General features: G+C 44.3%; 1 protein-coding gene across 2 annotated transcripts in view; it reads right to left on the bottom strand.

Moving 5' to 3' along the window:
- Positions 1-1,554: 1,554 nt before the first annotated feature.
- The window catches only part of FBH1 (F-box DNA helicase 1), a 46,960-nt gene continuing 22,041 nt past the window's right edge, over positions 1,555-26,473 (bottom strand). For both annotated transcript variants that reach the window (XM_023632011.2, XM_023632012.2), the window contains 13 exons: positions 24,856-25,024; positions 23,932-24,154; positions 23,192-23,279; positions 23,022-23,108; positions 22,183-22,319; positions 18,677-18,776; positions 18,466-18,587; positions 16,568-16,643; positions 15,755-15,952; positions 15,077-15,202; positions 13,442-13,548; positions 2,547-2,678; positions 1,555-2,039 (listed from right to left, as the gene is read on the bottom strand). In XM_023632011.2, coding sequence (XP_023487779.2) covers positions 1,869-2,039; positions 2,547-2,678; positions 13,442-13,548; positions 15,077-15,202; positions 15,755-15,952; positions 16,568-16,643; positions 18,466-18,587; positions 18,677-18,776; positions 22,183-22,319; positions 23,022-23,108; positions 23,192-23,279; positions 23,932-24,154; positions 24,856-25,024 — 1,736 coding nt within the window. In that variant the 3' untranslated portion in view covers positions 1,555-1,868. The remainder of the gene's footprint in view (positions 2,040-2,546; positions 2,679-13,441; positions 13,549-15,076; positions 15,203-15,754; positions 15,953-16,567; positions 16,644-18,465; positions 18,588-18,676; positions 18,777-22,182; positions 22,320-23,021; positions 23,109-23,191; positions 23,280-23,931; positions 24,155-24,855; positions 25,025-26,473) is intronic.

Raw genomic sequence — 26,473 nt, forward strand, 5'->3', positions numbered from 1 at the left:
ATATTTTTACTGGGTATTTAAATTGTGTTTCTATTTGAAACACACCAATATTTAGTCATAATGATTTTTTTTAAATTAATACTTAAAAAAATGAAATACCAGTTTTAATTCCTAGATTCTGTTATTTTTCAAAATAAGTACCCAAACACTAGTACTGACATTTTGCTCTGGTAGTGCCGTTTCCACACACGCCCTTTTTGTCCTTCATGTTCCTTCTTCGTGGAATGTTCTCTCATTCCTTAACAGCTAGCTAACTGCTCGTCCTGTTATTAGACACAGCTCCAGCACCACCCCCTCTGGGCAGCCCTCCGAGCTCTACTCTGATAAAGACGGCCCTCCGGCCCCAGCGCACTCGTGCAGCCCTCTCTCCAGACACTCCTCACCCTGAACTACAGCAGGCTTCATCCTGCGCTCTCCGGGAGTCAGGGACCATGTGTGGGTTCCACAGACCCACCAGCACGGCACCTGCCACGCAACAGCTGCTCATGAAGGCTCAGTCAGTTCATGAGTTCTCCAGTCAGTCAGTCGCCTCCTCTCGGGCTGGCAAAACTCGATTTCCAGAAAGCGTGTTAACAAGCTCTCTCTTGCCACCCCTCTCCCAATTCCTCTTTGGAAGGACACTGAGTACTGTGGCCAATCCAAATTCAAGTAATTTCCTTTCACTTGCTCTTTTATTCCGAGTTATCCACAAGCGCAAAATGAGGGGAGGCAGGGACACCAGTGGGATGGAGGAAGCGGCCTCGTCCCTTTTTCATTCAAGTGCCCTCCCCCCCCCATTTTAGGTCCACGTTTGTGAATCTTCCTCCATGTGGGGACATTACCCTGGCATTCGCCCTTCCGAGCACCCTGGCCCGATCCAACAGCACCCTTGTTTCCTCAGCAGCCTGCACTAGAGGCCTGATGCGGAGAGGTCAGGGCAGTGCCACCTCTGAGGCTGAGGTCTGCTCTCGGACTCTGCGGGGTGGGCTCAGAGACTAGATGTGGTGAGCTCTCCGGGCCATGCCGTGCCAGCTCCCCCACCTGCCACCTGGGTCCCTGAAGTGCTGCATGGCAAGAATGTGAAAACACGAGATCCGTGAACATCTAAGACGTGTGAGTTTTTTCACTGGTTTCTATAAAAATAGCTTTATCACAACATCCAGCCAGCATCCCCAGGCAGTGAACCAGGTACCAACTTTCCATCTCTACCCACTCCCGTCTCCCCCCGTGGCGGCTGGCCAGCTCCACTTCCCTCGATCTCCAGTTCTACCTGTGGGAAGCACAGTAAGTCTAGCGACTGTCACTTTGTGCTTGTCTTTTTAGGTATTACCTTGCCTCCCTGTTTAAACTGTGAGCTCCATAACGACAAAGGTACACACTACATCTTATACATGTGTGAGTCCCCACAGCAGGAAAATCTCATTTTTGATGCGTCAGTTTTCACCCTGGACATCAGGTCTCTGCTTCATGTAGCACGTGAACAGTGACAGGGCTGTTGAAAAGAGTGAGCAGAGAGAGAGAAAGTTGGAGAAAGCTGGAAACAGCGGGGCTGAAGGCAGGTGTCACACAGTGGTATGCCAGTGCTACAATGCCTGTTTAATCGAAACCTTGTAATAAAAGTTTAAATACATAAAATGTTTCTTTTTATCAAAAGAACATCCCCATGTCCCCAGCCGGATGTGCACGGAGGAGGGGCGGTGGAAACTGGCTACCTAGAGGGGATGGAGACATGGGCAGGTCCAGCTCCGGTTGGCTTCGTCTTCCTCAAAAACGCTCTGAGAGTGAATTCAGAGTCTCAGGTCAGTGAGAACACCACCCGACACTGGCTTTCTTCAAGTAACTGGTCCACACAAGGCATTCTGTACCGTGGAGGATGTGCCTCTCGGCTCTCAGAAGACAAGGAAAAGCAGGGCTTCGTGTCTGGGCAGCACGAGGTCCTCGACGGTGCGTTCCATCGAGCGCACCTGCTCCGGGGAGGCGGTCAAGAAGGCCAGGGGCCCGATGCGCTGCTCCACACAGGAGTGGCAGAGGTACCCACCCTTGTTTTCCTTCCTGTTGCTCTGCATTGAGGGGTAAGAAAAAGAGGGAAGGGGAAAGGTCAAAGAACAGGGATTTCCCACCCACAAGTGCTGAACTGCTGTCAGCGCTGCCAGGGGACTCTGCATCATCATTCTGATGGGTTCAGACTGCGCGAACCTCGGAAGGAATAGCTCCCACAGCACAATCATCTAAGATAGACTCAACTCTATCAAATTCCCCTGGAGCAGAAACCAGAATTTACCAAGGCAGGAATGAAGGCCAAGAAACACTTAACCAGGCCCTCCAGGCAAACACTTCTCTGAGTGTCGATCATAACCAAATCTCCCAAACTAGGCTACACCCTCTGACTCCAATTATATCATCTTTGACACATGGCTTGTGCCTTATGAAAAGCCCCTGGTAAGGATTATACACATTTCTCTGTCATCTCCCTCACCCACAGACAAGCACGTAGCTCACATGCAATACAACACAGATGACTGCCTTAAATTCTACAGAAAGCCAAAGCTGCCGCCCAGACCACTTACATAAGTGATGGGGAGCTTCCTCATGGTGAGCACGGTGTCCACGGGGATGGCATTGTTGCACTGCCCCACACAGCAGCGAACCACTCCTGTTTTCAGAACGTTACTTGTCAGTTCTGCTTGCAGGAAGTACTCCTGAGAAGGGAAGGGTGAGAAAGAGAATAACAGCAACACCGCTGCCACATGCTTCTTGGAAACTCCCGTAGCTAAGGAGCTGGAAACACTCTTTAGATGTATATAAGTCCTAGAGAGAGAAAAGCACTGACTGCTCGGTTTTCCCCACGTTTCTCTACCTTTTCTCCCTGTCAGGCTGCATCCCAGAGAGAACCCGTGAGGTTATCTGTTCCTTAGGAATTTGTGGTTCTTTATGACCACTGCCAGTCCTGTTTTCTGCAGTTATATAAGCTCCGGGAGAGCAGAGATTTGTCTTGCTCACTGCCATGGCCTTAGAACAGTGGCTAGCACATAGCTGGCGCTCAGTAAGCATCTGCTGAATGGATGAAAAAAGCAACTCCTTCCACTCTATGGTGGGTCTTTTAACTTTATGCAAAGCAGCACAGGCCCAGGATCAGAGTGCCTAGGTTCACAGTCCCATCCATCCACTCACTACCTGTGCGACTCTGGGCAAGTCACTGAACTACTCTGTGCCTCAGTTTCCTTATCTGTAAAACTGACAAAATAATAGTAACTGCATCTCAAAGGATGTTGTTGAAGGGTTAACTAAATGTTAGCTATCATTTTATCACACTGAAGTTGCACATTTTGATGCAATCAGATTGACCTGTTTTATAATTTCCTATTTTTATGTCATGCTTATTAATTCCTTATCCTAAGGTGGTATTCTAACAGTTATAATTTTTTTTCTCACATTGAGGTCTTTAATCCAGTTGGAATTTATTATGAGGATATGAGGTTAAGAACTGAACTTTACCCCAACGCTACAGACTGACAATGCTAATTTTCCTCTCGGTCTGTAATACTGCCCTATTACATACAAGGCTCCCACTACCCATGTGACCTTCCGGGGACTCTAATCTTTTCCATTGAGCTCCATCTCTTCCTGCACCAAAACCAGATGGCTTTAATTACATCTCTTCAAACTCAGTCCAAATATCCATCCAAAATTCTCCATCCTCGTCCTTCCCTAACTTGACTATTATCCTGCCATAGAAATTTCAGAGTTAGTTTATCAAATTCCACACAGTAAAGATCCTGGTGGCTACTGAACGTCCTCTTCGGGGAGAACTTCCATTTCCCATTCATTAATAGGATCTTTAAGATGAGAAGGGATCCCATTTGGGCAAATGAGAGTCATTTCACAGCCTAACAATTTCTAAAAGCTAAAGAAAAAAACCCCAAAACTTTAAAATCTCAAACATAAGGGGAAAAAAATAAATCTTCTTATATAGACAGTTAGTTTGAAAACACAATCAATCATTGGTGCCCTTAGAGACACAATGCTGTGGAGAAGAGACAAGGTCCATCTGTCCCAAGGTGTGATTACATGACACGTAGCGTGGCACCCTCTCCGACTCCCCAGATCTTGCCGGTGGATCTAAAGCCGCCTAACGGCTTTCTCCTAGACTAAATTCCCTGAGATCACAGACCACGTTACTGGTTTCGTTACCTATACCTCCAGCACTAACTATAGTGCTTGGAATCTAACAGGGGCTCTAGACATCTAACATTCGTCACTGAATGAACACGTGCATCAAGTAGTCTAGCCCCCCTTTTAGTGATGTCTTAGGTGTCCAATACTTTCACAGGAGTGAAGACCAGTAACTGTAAGGAAACACCATCACCCAAGGGACTGCGAAGGGGCTTGCATCAAACTGCGTCAGGTGCTGGCAGAGGGCCACTACCAGCTGTCGCAAACACCATCACAAGGGGGAAAAGCACCGTGAACCCAAAGCTTCAGTGGAAGCCCTGGCCTTCAGGAATTCAAAGGCATGGGATGCCAGGCTGTTTCATTTCTAAACGCACTGGTTCCTTTGCTAATACAGCACTGTGCACGGAAGTCTCGCCAACGACTTCCCGAGGGCGACACTGTCCTAGTCTCTACTGCATGGATGAGAGAGCAAGACCTGAGAAGCGAGGTCACTTACATATAAGATCGCAGAGCTGGACTGCAGCAGACACGGGGCTCAAACCCGGCCTGCCTAAGTCCAGGGCGTGTGCTCGCAATCGCCAGGCAACAGTGAGTCTCTCTCCTCCTCCATAACCTCCACATACAGAGCTAAGAGGTGAGGAAGCACAGGACTCAAGAGCACTTCTGCCAGGTGCAGTGCTGCATGAGGACTGCTGAATGCGTGAGTGCACGCATGCCGTGACCACACAGCCCTCCTCAGAGGCCAGTTCTCCCCTTGACACCCCTTCTGGAGTTCAAGGTCTCAAAGAAAGGTGACTGCCTTTGAGAATCCCCTATGTTTCCCCCGGTGGACCGTAACACCGTCATTGCATCAGCGCATCACCGCCTTCTCCAACCACCCTCCCCCGAGGTGCAGTCATGGCCGTGACGCCAGCTTTACAGATCAGGAGACAGGAGTGCAGAGTGAGAGGTAACTTGCCCAACGTCACAAAGTGCCCCAGCGGAAGAACTGGAATGTGAACCGAGGCAGTGTGATCCGGAGTCTTTGCAATCGGGCCGTGTCTGGCCTCAGACGGGACGGGGTGCTCCTTTCATCCACTCGACAAACACTCATGGAGCGCCAACCACCTGCCAGGCCCCGTTCCAAGGATGCGCCTGTGAGATCCGGATTACGAATCTAAGCTTCTGGGAGACTGAGAAGCTATCTGTGAGCAGCTAGCATAACTTTATGTCACTTAATAATTCAATAATGTAATGATCCCTTCACTTCCTCAAAACTTAAAGAAAGAAAGGAACAAAAAGGCTTCTGGTGATTAGCTGGAGTTTCTAAGGGGGCTGCCCGCCCTGCTCTTGGTTCCAGGGGAGACCAAATGCTCAGAGTAAACAGTGGCTCGCTTTGCTCTCAGAGTCTCCCGTCCATAACCTACTTTTGTACCCCCTAAATTATCACCCCCCCTCACCCCAGAGCCTTCAAGATCCCCTCTGGCTTCCTCTCTGAGCGGAGGGTGGACTCAGCCACTTCTCAAACAGGATGTCCTCAAACTGATTCATAAGGTGTGGAGAAGAAAGGAGAAGCACTCCTCCTCATGAAGGACTTCCAGGCTCATAAACATCCGTTCACACAAATGGGCCGTATTTCCGCGGCTTTCTCAGTGAGGCGCAAGTATTTCTCTAGATTCCATTTTCTTTTCTTTATGGGAAAAACTCAATTTCCCCATAAAATGTATGCAGTCACCAACTGATAAGCTTCCAATTAACTTTCAAAAGTCTATTTGACTCTCATACATAACTGGTGGGACTCCATACGGTTTACAGTCTCTGTGAAGAGATTTATCCTTTACCCAGAAATTTAGATTCTAGAAATGTATGCCCAACACGCACTGGCCAAAAGCGAAAATGGCTGGGCCCGGCCCCGTGGCTGAGTGGGGAAAAGTTCTACATCCTCTGCTTCGGTGGCCCAGGTTCACAAGTTCGGATCCCAGGCACAGATGTGCTTCACTCACCAACCGCACTGTGAAGGTGTCCCTCGTACAAAAAAATAGAGGAAGACCGGCACAGATGTTACTAAGGCTAATCTTCCTCAAGCAAAAAAAAAAAAAAAAAAGAAAATGACTTGTGCACAAGATTAGGCATTGTAGCATTACTATTAAAAGCAAATGATTGGAGGGGCCGGCCTGGTGGCGCAGCGGTTAAGTGCGCACGTTCCACTTCGGCGGCCCGGGGTTCACTGGTTCAGATCCCGGGTGTGGACATGGCACTGCTTGGCAAGCCATGCTGTGGCAGGCGTCCCACATATAAAGTAGAGGAAGATGGGCATGGATGTTAGCTCAGGGCCAGTCTTCCTCAGCAGAAAGAGGAGGATTGGCAGCAGATGTTAGCTCAGGGCTAATCTTCCTCAAAAAAAAAGCAAATGATTGGAAAGAACCCAATATCCATCAGTGAGGGACTGCATAAATCATGATACAGTGACACAGTGAATACTATCAGCTGTATAAAGGAATGAGAAAGAGCTTTATCAACTGATAAAGAATGCTGTCCATGCATATTTCTCAGTGACAAAGTGAGGTACAGAACATTATATATACAATGTCACCTTTTGTGAAAAAGGAGAATAGAAAAATACATACATATTTGCTGATATTTGCAAAAAGAAATACTGAAGGATAAATCAAAAACTAATTTTAAAAAAAAGCTATCAATGATGGAGGCAGAGAAAGTCTGAAGGGGACAGGGAAAGAATGAGACTTCTCTGAATACACTAGTTACAAAGTTTTGACTTTGAAAACAAATATTTTCTAATTCAAAACAGACGATCAAAAAGAAGCAATGCAATCCTTGTAAGGACTGTGAACAAACAAATATATCTGACTGTAATTAAATTGGTGATCAAAAGGACTTATTTCAAGTGCCATCAGAACATGGTACTCTTAACTACGTATTCTCACTGGAATGTGGCGAATGGAGCTGTTAGGAAATCTTAAATTCCATTCAGTCTTCTGTTAACACTAACATTGGTATTATTTTAAAACTTTTATATACAGTAGACTATTGTAAATAAGTAATTAATAAATACTGTTAGGAATCAAGATTTTCAGTGTTTGAGAGAAAAGATTCAAGTGTAAAAGAAGTAAAAATCCTTTGATGTTAAATCTTAATTCGACTGTAGAACTACGACTGACGAGTTACAAACGTAAACGGCTACAGGCCCTGACAATGCAGACGCAGCGCGGCCTCACAAAACCGGGAGAATGGGGACAGCGTGTGCAAAAAATGTCTTGTTTTCAGTGACAATGTTTGTGTCAATGAGAATGTTTTGTTTTCTATGAGAAAACCATACTACAGGTTCCAAAAAAACCCTTATGATCCTATTGTTGGTGGTAAAAAACGATGAAGAAAAGTAACCAAGTGCTCGTGGTAAAAGCTGGGAGGGCAGGTGCTCTCGGGAGGGAGGGGTGCTGACTGTGAGGGGCCGCCTGGAAGGCGTCTGGGAAGGCTGGCATAGCCAGTCTCCTGGCCTGGGTGAGGCTCACCTCATCCTAATTGCAAACGGTACATCTGTTTGATATACTTGTGTTCTGTTGAACAACAGAAAGTTTAAATAAAAAATTGGGATTGGAATTATCAGTATGAACTCTTGACTTTGTCTTTATTTTCAAAAATACAGATTTCATAATAAAAATAAGAGCAGAAATAAACGATATTGAAACAAAAAAGACAATAGAAAGGATCAATGAAACAAAGAGTTGGTTCTTCGAAAGAATTAACAAAATTGACAAACCTTTAGCCAGACTCACCAAGAAAAGAAGAGAGAAATCACAAATAAATAAAATTAGGAATGAGAGAGGAGAAATCACAACAGATACCAATGAAATACAAGAGATCATAAGAGAATACTATGAAAAACTATATGCCAACAAATTGAACAACCTGGAAGAAATGGACAAATTCCTAGACTCCTACAATCTCCCCAAACTGAATCAGGAAGAAATGGAGAATCTGAATAGGCCCATCACAAGTAAGGAAATAGAAACGGTAATCAAAAACCTCCCCAAAAATAAGAGTCCAGGACCAGACGGCTTCTCTGCAGAATTCTACCAAACATTCAGAGAAGACTTAATACCTATTCTTCTCAAACTGTTCCAGAAAATTGAGAAAGATGGAGTACTCCCTAACACATTCTATGAAGCCAACATCACTCTGATCCCCAAACCTGACAAGGACAACACAAAGAAGGAGAACTACAGGCCGATATCACTGATGAACGTAGATGCAAAAATCCTCAACAAAATTTGGGCAAACCGAATACAGCAATACATCAAAAAGATTATACACCATGATCAAGTGGGATTTATACCAGGGACACAGGGATGGTTCAACATCCTCAAGTCAATCAACGTGATACACTACATCAACAAAATGAAAAACAAAAACCACATGATCATCTCAATAGATGCAGAGAAAGCATTCGACAAGATCCAACACCCATTTATGATAAAAACCCTCAATAAAATGGGTATAGAAGGAAAGTACCTCAACATAATAAAGGCCATATATGACAGACCCACAGCCAACATCATACTCAATGGACAAAAACTGAAAGCCATCCCTCTGAGGACAGAACAAGACAAGGGTGCCCACTTTCACCACTCCTATTCAACATAGTACTGGAGGTGCTGGCCAGAGCAATTCGGCAGGAAAAAGAAATAAAAGGAATCCAAATAGGTAACGAAGAAGTAAAACTCTCGCTGTTTGCAGACAACATGATCTTATATATAGAAAACCCCAAAGAATCCATAGAAAAACTATTAGAAATAATCAACAACTACAGCAAAGTAGCAGGGTATAAAATTAACGTGCATAAATCAGTAGCATTTCTATACACTAACAATGAACTAACAGAAAAAGAACTCAAGAACTCAATCCCATTCACAATTGCAATGAAAAGAATAAAATACCTTGGGATAAACTTAACCAAGGAAGTGTAGGATCTATTCAATGAAAACTACAAGACTTTCTTGAAAGAAATTGACGATGACATAAAGAGATGGAAAGATATTCCATGCACATGGATTGGAAGAATAAACATAGTTAAAATGTCCATACTACCTAAAGCAATCTACAGATTCAATGCTATCCCAATCAGAATCCCAAGAACATTCTTCACAGAAATTGAACAAACAATCCTAAAATTCATATGGGGCAACAAAAGACCGCGAATTGCTAAAGCAATCCTGAGCAAGAAAAACAAAGCCGGCGGAATCACAATCCCCGATTTCAAAACATACTACAAAGCTACAGTGATCAAAACAGCATGGTACTGGTACAAAAACAGGTCCACAGATCAATGGAACAGAATTGAAAGCTCAGAGATAAAACCACACATCTATGGACAGCTAATCTTCGACAAAGGAGCAGAGGGCCTACAATGGAGAAAAGAAAGTCTCTTCAACAAATGGTGCTGGGAAAACTGGACAGCCACATGCAAAAGATTGAAAATTGACCATTCTTTTTCACCACACACCAAAATAAACTCAAAATGGATCAAAGACCTAAAGATTAGGCCTGAGACAATAAGTCTTTTGGAAGAGAATATAGGCAGTACACTCTTTGACATCAGTTTCAAAAGAATCTTTTCAGACACTATAACTCCTCAGTTGAGGGAAACAATAGAAAGAATAAACAAATGGGACTTCATCAGACTAAAGAGCTTCTTCAAGGCAAGGGAAAACAGGATTGAAACAAAAAAACAGCTCACTAATTGGGAAAAAATATTTACAAGCCACTTATCTGACAAAGGGTTAATCTCCATAATATACAAAGAACTCACACTGCTTAACAACAAAAAAACAAACAACCCGATCAAAAAATGGGCAGAGGACATGAACAGACATTTCTCAAAAGAAGATATGAATATGGCCAATAGACACATGAAAAGATGTTCATCATCGCTAATCATCAGGGAAATGAAAATCAAAACTACACTAAGATATCACCTTACACCCGTTAGATTGGCAAAAACATCCAAAACCAAGAGCGACAAATGTTGGAGAGGTTGTGGAGAAAAAGGAACCCTCATACACTGTTGGTGGGAATGCAAACTGGTACAGCCACTATGGAAAACAGTATGGAGATTTCTCAAAAAGTTAAAAATAGAAATACCCTATGACCCAGCCATCCCATTACTGGGTATCTATCCTAAGAACCTGAAATCAGAAATCTCAAGAGTCCGTTGCACCCCTATGTTCATCGCAGCATTATTTACAATAGCCAAGATGTGGAACCAACCTACATGCCCAGAAACTGATGACTGGATAAAGAAGATGTGGTATATATACACAATGGAATACTACTCAGCCATAAAAAAAGACAAAATTAGCCCATTCACAGCAACGTGGATGGACCTCGAGGGTATTATGTTAAGCGAAATAAGCCAGTCAGAGAAAGACGAACTCTATATGACTCCACTCATAGGTGGAAGTTAGTATATTGATAAGGAGATCTGATCAGGGGTTACCAGGGAAAAGGGGGGGTGGGGGGAGGGCACAAAGGGGGAAGTGGTGTACCCACAACATGACTAACAAAAATGTACAACTGAAATCTCACAAGGTTGTAATCTATCATAACATTAATAAAAAAAAAAAAATGGTTAAAAAGGAAAAAAAAAAATAGATTTCACAGCTCTGTCTACTAAAAAGGTGAACAATCTTAGCATCACTAAGAGGGAGATAAGTTGCTATCTCTCGTTGCCTCCCGATAGGATGCAACAGAAAGCAAAGCCCCCTCCCACCCCCAGATGGAGGATTCCTGCAGAGCAGTTAGGCCTGAATCTAAGCAAGCCTCTGCGGCTGACTTCCAGGGACCGGAAACCCAGGGCAGGCGGCAGAACAAGTTACACAACCACACAAGGAAGCAAATCCAGAACATGGAACGTTCTGTGGGACAACTGACTGAGCGTCTGCAAGAAGACAGGAGCATTAAAAGGACGGAGGGGGTCTTGGATTGCTATAAATTAAGAAACTTGAGAGACCGAACAACCCAATGTTTGTTTGGATCCTGATTTGAACAAACCAACTATAAAAAGGCATTTTTGAGACAAGTGTAAAAGTATGATTATGGATTGGGTAGTAGAGGCCACATGGAATTTTTATAAATCTTCTAAGATATGATAATGGCACTGTGGTTATGGAAAAAAGGGCCATATTTTTTAGAGATGTGTACTCCAAATATATATAGGGGTGATTTGTATACGGTAATTCAATATATTATTTTCTCAACTTTTAAATGTCTCAAAATTTCCCTAAATTAAAAAAAATATCCTATTTGACCCATGTTGAGAAATGGTATTACTGCTCTACAATACCTCCACTAAAAGTTACCAGCATGACAATGTGGTTTTGTTATAGATCTAACCACTGGCCTAACACTATTTCTATGAGAAAACCATATTACAGGCTAAAAAAATATTTATGATCAAAATTTACACAAAACTCATGTAAAAGGTAGAGATTATTTGTACACAAAAATTATTACTCTGCTTGACTCCCTGGGGTACTGGTTTAGAGATTAAGAAAAGCCACACTTATCTGTAAACAGAGGTCCGCAAACTATAACCTGGGGCCAAATCCAGACCCAGCACCTGCTGCAAATAAAGTTTATCGGGACACAGCCGACCTCACTCGTTAACGAGCTGCCTGTGGCTGCTCTCATGCTCCAACGGCAGAGCTGAGTAGATGTGACAGAGATCATATGGCCTGCAAAGCGTAAAGTATTCACCGCCTGGCCTGCACAGAAACGGTGTACACAGCTCTGCTCTAAGTCATCTCTGGAACCTCCACTGGGTGACCCGGGTACCACTAAGGATGCAATCAAAGAAAGGGTTTCTGTTCCGAGTTCTGACCCATAAGCTGTCACACTAGGCGAGGTGTCACTCGTGGGGAGGACCAGGCGAAACAAAGCTGCTTGGGGAACATGCAGTGGATTTCAAGTTCCAGAAACTTTCTTATAGCCAAATAAGCCTGTCTCAGAAAGGTGTAGAAGAAAAATGCCAAGGAGGCTCGAAAGAGAAAAGTGTGATAAAAATGCAAGGCAATCGGTCTTATGCAAGAAGCTTTTGCTGTTGTGATGGGTCAGACAGTATTTATCTGCAAAGTTTCTCTGTTTGAAACTCTATTATCTTCCTCAAAAATGTGAAGAGAGGGGCCACCGGGTGGCGTAGTGGTTAAGTTCACATACTCCGCTTCCCTGGCCGGGGGTTTACTGGTTCAAATCCTGGGCACGGACCTATATACGGCTCATCAAGGCATGCTGTGGCAGTGTCCCACAAACAAAATAGAGGAAGACTGGCACAGATGTTAGCTCAGGGTCAATCTTCCTCACCAAAAAAAGAGAAAAAAAATGTCAAAAGAAATCCTATTTGTCTACTCGTTTATTGTCTACCTCTCCACCTACAGTGCACATTCTCTGAGGGCAGGAATTTCTCTTGCCCACTATTATACCTCTAGTGCTAGAAGCAAGTCTGGTACATGTTAGGCACGCAATGTTCACTTATGAGAATCAGGGCTCTGTTTTACCACCACTAACACCTCTGAGCCTGAACACCATTTACTAAAGAACAGTTACTGCCCCACACCTCCAGCCACCCTGAGGTTCAAAGCCCCGGGCAGTAATGCTGAGGTTCCACCGCTGCGAACAGTCTCACTTCCTCGGGAGAACACGCAATATGGCACTTCCACTCATCCATCCTGCTATATAAAATCTGACACGTTTTGGAGTTAGCTAAGAAGAAAGTGTATTTATAATAACTGTTAAACTTAAGTTCTAGGTTCCAAGTTCAGGGAAAGATGAACTGGGTAGTAACTTTTAGTTACAGAGGCACTCGGCCTCGATATTCGTGCTCCCCGGCAAGGACGAGCATTCTCGGAGAAGCCCACTGGTGGCAGCTGCAGACCCAGTTCAAAGGGACTAGGGAGGGGGAGGCAGGAGGTGCAGATGCAGAAAACATTCTCGTTGTTTGTTCCCTAAGAGTGTCAATCACTAACTGAGCAAGGGAGAAATTAAAAAATACATAAGCATAGTTGATATTTTAAAAAGAACTTTCAAAATTGAATTAGGAAAGAATTTACCATGTTTCTGGTTCTTTGATTAGAACGCTTCCTGAACTAGCGATGGGCCTCTGTGCACTCACGAAAGAAGTCCTTCTCTTCCAACCCAGGATCCTGAACCAAAGGCGCTCGAAGGCCATGGGTTGATCCCTTATTCAAAGCCAATAAAACCCAAACGTTAAGTTAACTGGGCTACGGGCTCCTCTTACCCCAGCCAAAGTCAAAATGTTCTCCAATGATTTGGTCATGATGAGACGCTTCTTGGCACGAGTTACTGCAACATACAGCAAATTCCACTCATCCTCAGAAAACGACTCTAAACAAAGGGAAAAAAACCAGAGCAACTCAAAGGCCTGCTTGCCAAAATGTATGTTCTCATCTAAATGCTGACTACTTCTCACCCCGCTTCCTTCCCCAAGAAAACCACTCAAGATGTGCTGGCTGTATATTCAAAATTTTCCTACAAACGCCAACTCCAAAATGAACAAAAACCTCACAGACTAGTGGCACAAAAACACTGTGCTTCAGTTTGTGCTGCGACTGGTAAATCCTGGGAACCTGTTCACTGGTTATCCCACACCTGTGACGTGCCCGGTGCATATTCCTGTTCATTCTCCCTGTTCTCCTCTCAACAACCCTGTGGGACTGATGGGGAAACTGAGGCTTCCCGAGGTGAAGTCACCTGGACAAATGGGCCACGGCCGGTCAAGAGCGCAGGAGCCAAACCCAAGTGTCCCCATGCCCAAAGCCCACGTCCTCCCCTTTTCCTGACGCTGTCTCTCTCTCGCACTCAGTCCAGTCTGGAAATGTCTTATGATGTCACAGGACAACCAGAGAAGAAAAACCATCGCAGCCTTTACTGTCTGCTTTACACCTCTCTTCTCGCATTCACGACACCCAGAATGACGTTAAGAACTCGATAAAGAGCCGGTGATGCTGACTATACTAAAAGCCATTAAATTGTTCACTTCAAATGGGGAGATTTGATGGTATGTGAATTCTCTCTCAGTAAAGCTGTTATCCCTCCCCCTAAAATATATATATGGAAACATGTAATGACCAGGAGGAAAAAAAGGCAGTAGTATATTAAATAAACTTCTCTTTCCCAATCTAAAGCAGTGGGTACCTCTCTACGGCCACCTCCTTTCCCCACTCCACTCCAATTTATGTTCAATCCCGTATCTTTCTCTCATTTTATGAATATATTCATCAGCGATAAGGAATTTTTAGTATTTCTTTTTTGGCCCACCAATGTATGCTATGCCCCAAATTTTGAATCCACGGTTAAGAGAGAGCTTTTGTTTGTTTGTTTGTGGGAAAACTTCACATGGTTTTATTCTAAGATTTAAAACCAAAACAACAGCACTGATGCTTAGAGTTCAACAACTAGCCTTGAGTATGAATTTATACAAAAGCAGACAAAGGATGAAGCGTGCTTGCTATTTCACCTTTTAGGATTTTCTGGCCTCTTTAATAAAAAGAAGAGTTAATTAAAGAAAAGACATCTAGGTGAGCAGGTAAGCTGTACACTTTGAAGCTTTTATGAGGCTGGGGCACCCAACGTCTGAGGGTGAACAACCCAAAGGTGAAGAGCTGACGCAGGTTAAAAAGGGCCACGATCACCACAACTGCCCAGGAGGCAGCCCGGAGAGACGTAGACCCTGCAAGTTCAGTTTTTCTAAAAATAAAGTATAAGAATAAAATATTTAGGACTAGGAGTTTCGGGCTTTTTTCCAGAAGGATCCTTCCAAGAGGCCACACCATCCAACAGAAAGCAGGGCAGTCCAAAGGAAACATCCCAGGCAGCTCTTCGAGAGGCACCTCGGGGCAAGCAGTCTCCTTACCGACTCTGAAGTGGGGCAGCTGTGCAAGGTTGTGCCTGGCACAAGGCACTTTCACAAAATCATCCAAAACATGCACGGTATCGAACTCCAAGCCTTTGGCTTTGTGCACGGTGCCCAAAATGTACTCTGGAATAAAAACACAGCCTACAGTTAGAGGGGCTCGACAGGCAAGGAAACAAGAGAGGGGGAAAAAGGCTATTCTTCCTAATAGACTCTTGAAACTCAACTATGTGTTCTTGCCTGTGTGCAGCTTTGCAGGGAGAGAGGGAAGGGGGAAACTACAGTCAGAAAGAGAGAGAGAGAGAAATAAAAACATGACGGGAAAGGAGAAAACTAGTTGCAGGCCAGTTAGTCCACCTGAGCATCACACTGCCAAGCTCAGTGACCCACCCACCTCTGTGTTTTACACTTGAAGGGACAGAGGCCCAGAGGAGGGGTGAGTGGCTTGTCCAAAGCCCCACAGTGGCAGAGCTGGGACTAGAAAGTGCCCCCAGCTTGGAGGTAGACCAGAAATACAGGGCCCCAAAGGAGAGGCAGCTCTGCTCTCCTCTCTTCTCAGCGATGCCAGGAACGCAACAGTGCCGCCCTGGGTCACACATGGTACTCATGCAGGTAGGAAGCACGAGAAGACCCTGTGTCCCTCTGCCTTGGGGCAAGTGAAGGGACAACTCCTCTCACCTGCGAAGTCCCGGTCTTCTATATGGCATTTTTCTATCCTCTCCACCAGTTCTGGAATCCGGATGTTATACTTTTCCACGACTGCAATCTTGGCTTCAAGCTCCTTATCCTCGGCTGCGGTCACATACCTCTTGAAGCCACTAAAGCCTTCCTTGTGCACCCATCTTCTAATAAACTTGTCTTTGATGACGAGGTTTTCTAAGGAGAATAAATATACAGGTTAACGTGACACAGGCCACACCGACGTACAGCGGCAGCAGCTCCACGTTCCTAGCCAACGGCACACTCCTAATGAATGGTCCTACAGCTGGGAGATCCGGGTTCTAGTCCCGACTACATCACTAACCTGCTGTGTGTTCCTGGGCAAGTCAGTGAAATGACCTGTGCTTTAGCCTCTCCGTCTCCAAACTGAGGATCAAGAGCCCTACCCTTGAGATCCTTACCTACTTCACAGGGATGTGGAACAGCGCAGTAACGAGAAGAACGCTATTGAGAGGTTAGAAATGATCATTTGGGGCCCATGGAGAAGTTTCAGCGTGTCAAGGTGCCCAGGCAGACAGAAAGATGGTGAGGGAAGACAGCCTAGGGGACCAACGATAGAAAGAAACTGAGACTCCTGAGAGAAGGACCTGGACAGAGCTATGGGTGCCTCTGAAACAAGAGGCCTCAGGCATCCCACTCTTGGTGGGAAAGAGCAACGCCAGCTCCACCCATCTCCAGGAGGAAAACGAGAACAAGCCCATCCTTCTCCCATCCTTCACCCCCGTGATGGACTGTTTCCGTCCACTGCACTGTGGCCAGGAGGGTACTCACGTTTCCTCCGTTCTTCCTCCGGCTGAAGAAGGATCCAAATATCAATGATTCTGTCCAATCCAAATGATTTAATCCCCTGAAAAAGTTGTTTGGTGGGATTTTTGGTTTTTTGTTGTTTTTTGTTTTGTTCTGTTTTTGCTGTTGTTTTAACAAAACCAAGTAAGGCAAATGTAGAGATGTGATTTTGAAATGAGATGGTTGCTTGGACATGGATCTCAAACTGCACCCATAAAGACAGCAGGCGGGGAAACTTGATCAAGCACAGAGGCACTAGGCTGTAACGCAGCCCGAAAACTCGCGACGATCCAGCACTAAGTTTCGGCTGCTACCTCAAATTCTTCCTGGCTTTAAAAAAAGGCAAGAACTAGCTCCGCATTGCTTTCTTGTCAAAAAAGGGCAATTTAAATCATCTACCTCCAGGAAGATAAAATGGTTGCAATGAAGAACACAGTAACACCTGAATATAAAGTGTGGAGTATGAATACTTACCGTCGTTTCTTTTGAGGAAAGAACTAGAGACTGTCTACAGGTCCAGATTAGTGTATGTTTTAAATGCCTAGCTCCCGGAGGAGAGGGCTGACTGTAGCCACGTTCGGCCCAGTTCCACCTAGAAGCATGTGCTGAGCACCGACTGGGGGCCCCGGCCCTCACATGGCGCCCAGCCCCAGGAAGAAGGAACACATAACAAAGACTCCACGCTCCAAGGATTTATCATCATTTTGGGAAGGGACACATAAAACATTAACATAAAACAGAGACCAAAATAAGACAGTATACGTCAAAACTGGAAACCAGATATGATCAAGTGTAACGATGCATGCTACAAGCGATGAGCTGATGTGAGAGGAAATGAGAACAACTTGCTTTATATCCTGCCCAGCATGGATGACACTCCAAAAGTACTATTTACTTACAACAATGAAAATGGTTAAATTATGCTATATCCACTAAACAAAATATTGTCAAGTCATTAAAGCAGCAACATGAAAGAAAATATGGTTGTGTGTTGAGTAAAAAGTAGCATAATTTTTATGTACACTATCATTGTAATTATGTAAAAATATACATCTATAAGGACAGTGACATAAATAATTAGCAAAAATGAAAATTATCATATAAAATACTGAGATTAAGGGTGATTTTGTTTTCCTTTTAACTCCCAAAATTTCTGACACTTGTTTATAATCTTTGTAAATAAAAAAGAGAAAAGTCAGAACATCTTTTGATTATGATTCACTGACTCTATTTATTGAGTGTCTCCACATAGTAGGCCCTCAAAAATATTTTTTTCATTAATGAATGAGTGAATGTGTTTTAGTCATATAACTTTGCTTCGAAAAGTTAAAAATGCCACACACGTGTCACTTAATCCTCCTAACTTCCCCGTGAAACAGGTAAAGGAAAGGCATTATTTTTATCATAGAGATGGAGAGAATGAGGCACACAGAAGTTGTGACTTGCCGCAAGCCACACAAAGTTAGTGACAGAACCAGAGCTAGAACCCAGGTGTTCACACTTTCTACACTGGAGCCCCCGAGCGCTTCCCAGCTGTGTTGTCATGTCACTTGTTCTTACACTAATGAACAACACACACCAGAACACTCCAGAGAGCCGGCAGCCTCATTGGCATAGTCAAAGATGAGAAGGGCATTTATTTTTTTTAAATAGTAGGAGAGAAGATCATCAGTCCTTATTAGGTCTGACTTTATAGGAAAGTTTGGCTAGCCTAACCAGAATGGCCAAGGGTAAAGATTTCCGTCACAGCACAGATGGAGAAAATAGTCAAAAACCCAAATGCTTGCTTGCATAATAATCCTAATGAAGTCGAACACTTTCATTGGCTACGTCTGTCTGCAGCATTTCTGAGCAGGAAGCAGTCAACGGAAATTTACTCTTACCCCAATCAAATGTATCCTCGCGGGTACTTCTCCTTCCGTCACCCGTACGGCCTCATCAAACACGTTGGCATTGGTCCGGGACAACAGGGCCACCTGCCCCTGGACATCACCTCTAATGCCACCTTTTGGGAGAGAGCACAGACTCTATGGCAGATCCAAATAAAGAGGAAAACTCACCTTTGTAACAAATAAGAGTAACTGAAAGCCTTACTCTGGTGGTTTCCTCCAACCAAAGTCTTCTTCCTCACTCTCTTGCAGACATCCAAGATCGTAGCTCCCACATAAGCTATTTCCACACCAAATCTAAAACTCTGTTGGAAAACAACAAAACAAAAGGCGTGAACACCCCTTCCTGGAGTATGTGAACACATTTCACTATTGTCAAGTCCTGGCCTTGCCAAACCCAACTGATCATTCCTGACTCACCCGACCGGGAGAGGAGATTTGGAAATTCCCTACTGTGAACCCACTGATACTGAACGGGAGTGTGACAAGCAAAGAACTACTGACTTTATTTCTAAGTTTTCAGAAGAGCATTTTCTATCTTGAAACCTTAGAGTCACCTATTTTTCTTTACCTCTTGCCCCCAAATCTAAATCTTGACGGTTCTTCTGCCATATTTTCTACACTATTTTTCTTACCACTGCTACCAGCTCAGCTCAGAAATCAAAACCTCATGCCTCGCTTATTTGGTCTCTCCCACTGCCACCCTGTACCTCTGTCAGGTGACTGTTACCCACACTCTTTCATCGAGCCACGCCCTTGCTACAAAAAAGGAGAGCAATACACGATGGAAAGGCGATGCATGCACTTTCAAGATCCCTCACAGCTGGACAGCCTTATCCCCCTTTATCCCCAAGACCAATAGCAAACTTTTCTTTTAAGCAAATCTACCCTTCTTCCCAAATCAAACCTAACGAAGAAGTGTAAAATGTACTTACAAAAGATTAAAGGGGGGGGGAGGGTTCTCCCCTTGCCTTTGAAATTCCCTCAAGATTAATTTAAAACCACTGCCTGACATAAGCAGCCTCACGCATCATCGTCATGTCCTGAGGGCTCCGTGCACTCTCCCTGCCTCGGCACACAGCAAAATAATTTCCTGCCCTTCAAAACGCGGCCCAACACCCTACCTCCTTGACCACTGCCACTGGAAAGACACCATTCTTGCCCAAACTCCTGGTATTTATTGCCTTTTTCCATGTATTGATAACTTAAGCTAATACAGTTATATAACCTTTTGGAGAACATCAATAACTCAGCCTACAGAAAATGAGACTTTCAACAAATAGTACTTTGTTGCAATAGAACCACTGTGAGTGAGCCATAACCCAAATTATAAATAAGTATCCATGAGTCCACACTGACATAAATAAATGAGAGAGAAGACACAAATCTCCTTTGCAGAAGAATTCCAAATAGGCTATGTAGATACTCCAACACTTAACCCTGAGTGAGGGCTGAGCACAGGGTCTTCCTTCCAAAGCATACACTACGGAAGGAGGGGTGCGGGGGAAGAGCAACTCCACAGTGCAGAAACCTGACAAACGCTGCTCCGGCCAGGCAGTCAGGGTCAACATCAACGGTCCTAAATCAGGCTGACCATAGGCGCTCTTGATATCATGTGACGAAAGTGACCACTTTTCTACTGAAGCCTTCCTCCCCAAACCCCGTAACATCATGAGAACGAACATCAGACAGACTGCAACACAGGGGCATCCTACAGACACCTGACCCGTACTCCTCCAAACTGTCAAGGTCATCAAAAACAAGGGCAGTCTGAGAAACCATCACAGCCAACAGGAGCCTAAGGAGAAATGACAACTAAATGTAATGGCGTGACCCGAATAAGATCCTGGGACAGAAAAATGACATTAGGTAAAAACTAAGGAAATCTCAATAAACTATGGACTTTAGTTTCTAATAACGTGTCAATACAAGCTCACCAATTATGGCAAACGTACTCCACTAATCTAAGATGTTAATAGTGTAAACTGAATGCTGGGTATATACGGGAACTTTCTGTACTATCTTCTCAATTTTTCTGTAAATCTGAAACTAAAAAAGTCTATTAGAAAAAATTACTCTGAGTTGATGCCACTCTAAATGACTGGAGCGTGCAATGACAGGAACTCGAGAGAATAAAGTCACAGAGCAGGCTGCAGGACTTTCTACCACAGAGCAAAACTCAGACAACGCCTGAATAAAAGCCGCCACCTCTCATGTCCTCTAACTAGAGGTGAGTTTCTTAAAACAGTGCTTCTCACACCTCCTGGTCTCAGAACTCTTCACACTTCTAAAAAAATTACTAAGGAGCTAAAGGAAATTTTATTTATATCAGTTCTACCTATCGTTATTTACCATATTAGAAATTTAATTCATGTAAAAATAACGATAAACCCATTACATAACATGGAGAATGCAGGTTTTTAAACCATCATTTTCCAAAACACAAAACATTTAGCAAGAAGAGGGGCACTGTTTTACAAATCTCTTTAATGCCTGGCTTAACAGAAGGCAGCTGAATTCTCATAGTTCTGTCTGCATTTAATCTGTTGTGATATATCGTCTTGGTTGAAGTACAGGAAGAAAATTCAGCCTTACAGGGATATACATTGAGAAGGGGAGGAATGTTTAATACAGCCTTTTGGGACAATCAAAGACACCAAGAGTTGTCATGCCCACAGGGGCAGACACAAGTTTTCCAAAATTCTTTTTTTCTTTCTTTCTTTTTTTGAGGAAGATTAGCTCCGAGCTAACAGCCACTGCCAATCCTGCTCTTTTTGCTGAGGAAGACTGGCCCTGAGCTAACATCCATGCCCATCTTCCTCTACTTTATATGTGGGATGCCTACCACAGCATGGCTTGCCAAACGGTGAGTAGGTCCATACCCGGGATTTGAACTGGCGAACCCCAGGCCACCAAAGCAGAGCGTGTGAACTTAACTGCTGTGCCACCAGGCCAGCCCCAAGTTTTCCAAAATGTTGATTTCACTTCAAAGCAAGAATTTTATCTTTGGCAACAAACATTTGTCAGTTGTTTTCCTTGAAGTCATAGCTCATCTCATTCATTTTTGAGAAAATGCCAAATACTCGTGTCTGAACGACCAGAGTCAGTCTGTCAGCCGTTCTTTCACATACCAACAATGCCACAAGAAAAAGCAGCCAGTGAGCTCACAGCTCAACCAAAAAAGTGCTCTTTTTGAGACAACCCACATGCCAGTGTGCAGAACCACTTTAGTCGTACTTCCCAACTCCTCACACGGAATATCAAAGACACATGCTGAAGGGTCAGTGGTTAATGAAATTACTCACTTTTGCTGTATCATCAAGGACATTCTTATGTGGACTGCTTTTTTCCTTTTTTTTAACTCCGAGTGTGTTGCAGTCAAGAATACAATGATGGATAGTATCGTGTGGTGCCGAAGCCTTGACTCATGGAAGGCACCGGTGGTTTTACCCACCACCGGCTTTGCACCATCAGTGCAAATGTCAACACAGTGAAAAAGGCAAATAACTATTATGAGAACAGTTGTGACTCTGCAGATCCCCTGAGAATGACGGAGAACCCACTGCTTAGAAGCAGGGGTTTGCTATAGACTGTGAGCTGGACAGCTGCTGCAGAGGGCCTGGCACGTGGCAAACCCTGAGAAACGAGGGTGGGGGGCCACCACGCTTGCTCATGCACTTCTGGGGACTCGGAAGCAAAGAGAGCTCTTACCTGTGTGAGATAGAAGACGTGCGTGTGAGGGACGGTGAAGAGAGCATTGACTGCACCGCGGAAGGTATAGATCTGTTGGTGTGGGTCCCCTACAAAGATTTTCCCGCATGGCTGCGACAGAACGATATTCATGATAGCTGCAACCAGTAAGAGGGAAAGTAAGAGATCGGAGGGAACGCCGGCCCACACAGCAAAAAGAAACCATATTTAAGGCAGCAAAGGATGAAAACGCTTTCATGAAACTAAGCCAGGGCAGGCTGGACAAGAAGAGTTGTCTTCTCCTGGAAGACAGGCACACTCAGTCCAAAAAACGATTTTATACTGGACACAAGAAACAATTTCTAATCCTAGGAATGCAGATTATCTCAGTCCCGGATAAATTATTGAGTATAGGAAACCACATAGGCAAATATAACATGAGGCAAATTATCTTCTCTAATGTTATAACTTAAGGCCCAAAAATGACCTACACAGTCACACTATTTTCTAGTAGCCCCTTGAAAAAGTTACAACACAAATTGTTCACTCTAAGTTGACTCCCTTTTCACACTCACCATGAGTCTAGGTCCCTATCATCTGATGACCCACGCTTGGTCAACATTTTAAGAATAACTTAAGCAAAACATTTAGAGGCAAATAAATCTGCTTTGGGTCGGGGAGAAGGACAAGTGTTGACATCCAAAGTCAGGTCATAAAGGATTTCTGAATGACTAAACATCATTTGCTCCTCCTCTTTACAACAAATAAGAATAATCAATTTATGCACATATATGTCCTCTTACATAATCATGATGCTGTTTCTATGTATCTGACTACTGATGTCCTGAATAGTTTATCACCTGGGGTACAGTCCTGGGCCTCATCCACAAAGATGGCGTCAAAAGAGGCAAGCAAAGGCTTGCTCAGCTGCCAGAGTTTCAAATAGCCTGAAAGAAGGGAGGAGCAAGAGTCAGAACTCGTAATTAAAGCAGCCAGAGTGAACAGACAGAAGGACTTGGGAACTTCGTACCATCGTGAGTCATTTGGTAAGCCTCTTCTTTGCATTCCCCCAGCTTCCGCATGTTGTCCCAAAGTCGGCTTGCTTCAAGGACACCATTCTAGAAAGCAAGTGATATGGTAACTCCCAGTTTAAGACCCTGGAAAAGCCAGCACCCTGAAGTCACACTTTCATCCCACGTACAGAGGTCAGAGCAAAGGCACCATGACAGCACCGTGAGCCGGCACACCCCTAACCTCCCTCTGCCTCCACGACAGCCTTTAACAACGTCAAGTGCCGAGATGAGTAAGAAGCTGGGGCCGTCCCAAGCCGGGGGACAGAATGTCACCCAGAGAGCACAACATCTGATGAACCAGAAAAGGCTGGATTATTTCTCTAGATTTATGACTGACAGCTAATTCATAACAAGAATGGTGAATGATTGAGAAGACTTGATAAAAATCAGAAGAGATTTCCAATCCTTAGATCCTAGGTCCAGCACACCCAAGGACAAGCTCTTATAAACCTTGGGTAGGTGCCTCATCTGTTAAACGGGAAGACCAGTGTGAGGATTAAGTGAGATGTTCATGAGTGTTCTTCACAGAAGACACGGCACCATTCACAGTCATCACGGCGGGCCTACAGTCTCTCCCTTCCACCTTTACTGCCTGCAGGCAGTTCTGAAGAAGTGAAAGACACATGCAACACTGTACCATGTCAACCCTGTTCATTCACTCCCAGATCCCCAACACTAAAGACGCCTGGATACTCACCAGCTTCTCACTCTGTTCAACCATGACCCTCTGTCCTTGGCTGTTCTTACACCAAATAGGCACATGATCAATAGTCAGCTCCTCATCAGCCGAGGCGAAGAAGTTCTCCAAGGTCTTACATACTAGCTTGGCCCTGATGAATCCTCCCTTCCCTTCCGCAAGGACAGAATTGACCATGAAGGGCGTTAACTTGAAGAGATTCAATTTCTTCTTTAATTGGTACCTGTAATGCATATCCCAAATGAACAGTAGTCGGCTTTACTGGGAATTCAGTGTTTAGTGTCCCCCCTGCTCCCAACCCCCTTCTCTCCAATGTCACTCTAAGCGTCACATACAGCTGAGGGGGAAAAAAAAGTCAGAGAAATTGAGCGAGGTCCACGTATGATTTGAAATGGCTTCATTAGGCTTTCAGGAAGTCACATATAATAACCCAGAAGATGAACTAGCTCAGGGCAGATACAACTGTTCCAAGGCATAGACCAGCCTGCAAGAGGCCCCCAGGAGGGCCACTCGGAGTTCCTTGAAGGCTTCATGCCATGTTCAGGGGCCCCAGGAGACCTGGGCCCACTGTACCCCCACCTAGTCTTCTCCCCGTCCCGCCCTCCCTTCCAAGGAAAGCCTAAAACCGATCAATCAGATTGGTGATATCCTGAACTTCAGACAAGTCGTTTTGACTTTCTGTGCCTCAATTTCAGAGAAATGAGAACGCCCCCCTCAGCAAGATACTGCTGTTTGGAAACAATGTATGTTTATGGGGTAAAAGTACAAATCACTAAATCTATCTTTATCCTTCCTGCCTGTAAATGGAGACAAAAGCATGAAGTTTTCTCAGTGTTGTTACAGTGTAAGTTCATATGTGATCGTGATGATCACAACGTGGAAAACCGTAATTAGACATGATGATGGTGGCAACGCGATGCTCACTTCCGCCCAACGTGTCCGTAGGCCATGGAGTGGAAGGTCTTGCAGGTGACGTTGCTGGGGAAGACCAGCTCGGCCTGCTTCGCGATGCTCTTGTTGAACGTCACATACAGGAACCTGCTCTCAGACCACTTCTCGGCGTACTTGACCAGGGTGGAGGTCTTCCCGGTGCCTGGGGAAGCCAAGAGGAAAGGAAGTGACCCTCTGATCAGGAGAAACTGTCCTGAAGGATGCCCTAATCAGGTCTTACCCATGCTTATCTAGCCTCTTGCTGGCTCCCAGTGACAAGATTTTCAATACTGATTAAAACTAAAAAATGGTGTAGCGAAAAGAGCAGCCAATTTTAAACTAGATTAACCTGGGTTGGGATTGCAGCTCTAGCCGGTTCTACCCAAGGAGTGAAAGGTGAGCCACTTGACCTCACTGTTTGCTCCTCAGTCATGTGTGGGTAACATTGACGTTGTAGGGTCTGGCAGGATAAAGATAAGCAAGATATCCAGCAGAGGAACTCCATAAACGGTAGCTATTCCTCACCTAGGAGTCATTAATGCTTTCATGGCAAGAGCATGAAAATGAGATTCAAGGATTCTCCTGACCCATTCTGAACTCTCTTGTCTGCCCAACCTCACCACCATTCATTTGATTATGCACTTTTTTTTTTTTTTTTTTTGGTGAGGAAGATTGGTCCTGAGCAAACATCCATTGCCAATCTTCCTATTTTTGCTTGAGGAAGTTTGTCCCTGAGCTAACATCTGTGCCAGTCTTCCTCTACTTTGTATGTGAGACACCACCACAGCACAGCCTGATGAGCAGTGTGTAGGTCCATGTGTGAGATCTGAACCCATGAACCCTGGGACACCAAAGCAGAGCATGTGAACTCAACCACTACACCACCAGGCTGGCCCAGATTATGTAATTATTCAACTTTCATTCATTTAATAAGTATTTCTTGAGCACCAAGGATGTGTTCAGCTGTATGCTAAGTCCTAAGAGTGTGTTAAAAACACACAACAAGGTTTCTACATTCCAGTCTAGTTGGGAATAAAATATCAACACAGTGGAAACAATTAGAACAAAATGAGACTATAATGATAACACAGTAGAGTGAAAAAGAATATGGATTTGGAAACAAAAAATCTCACCTGTAAAAGAAGAAAAACAGTACCTCTTTCCCCAACTAACAGAGCTGTTTAGAGGATTAATGACAGAGTATAGAAGGACTTATAAAATGTGTGTGTGGCTATTCTTACTATATAATCAAGTACTGAACAGTCAATACAGGTGATTAGTTACAGAAAGAGTTCAGAGATGACATAGGCCTCAAATGGCTAAAGAAGGCTCCATCAAAAAGAAACAGAAATGAGGGGAGTCAACCTAGCATGGCAAAGAAAGAGAGGGAGGGGGAAAGACAGAAGGAGACCAGGAGGGGAAAAAGCATGTTTCTGGAGAGAAACAGATCCAGCTCTGAATCCAACCTCCACCACTTAATTACTTATTTAACCTGGGGCAAGTCATTTTAATTTCTCTGAGCTTCGAATTTTTATCTATAAACTAGAGATAACTTACCAACCTCACAGAATGTTGTTAGGATTAACACAGTGCTGGGCACATGGCAGGCATT

This window comes from Equus caballus, chromosome 29 (assembly GCF_041296265.1).
Source record: "Equus caballus isolate H_3958 breed thoroughbred chromosome 29, TB-T2T, whole genome shotgun sequence".
Taxonomy (NCBI): Eukaryota; Metazoa; Chordata; class Mammalia; order Perissodactyla; family Equidae; genus Equus; species Equus caballus.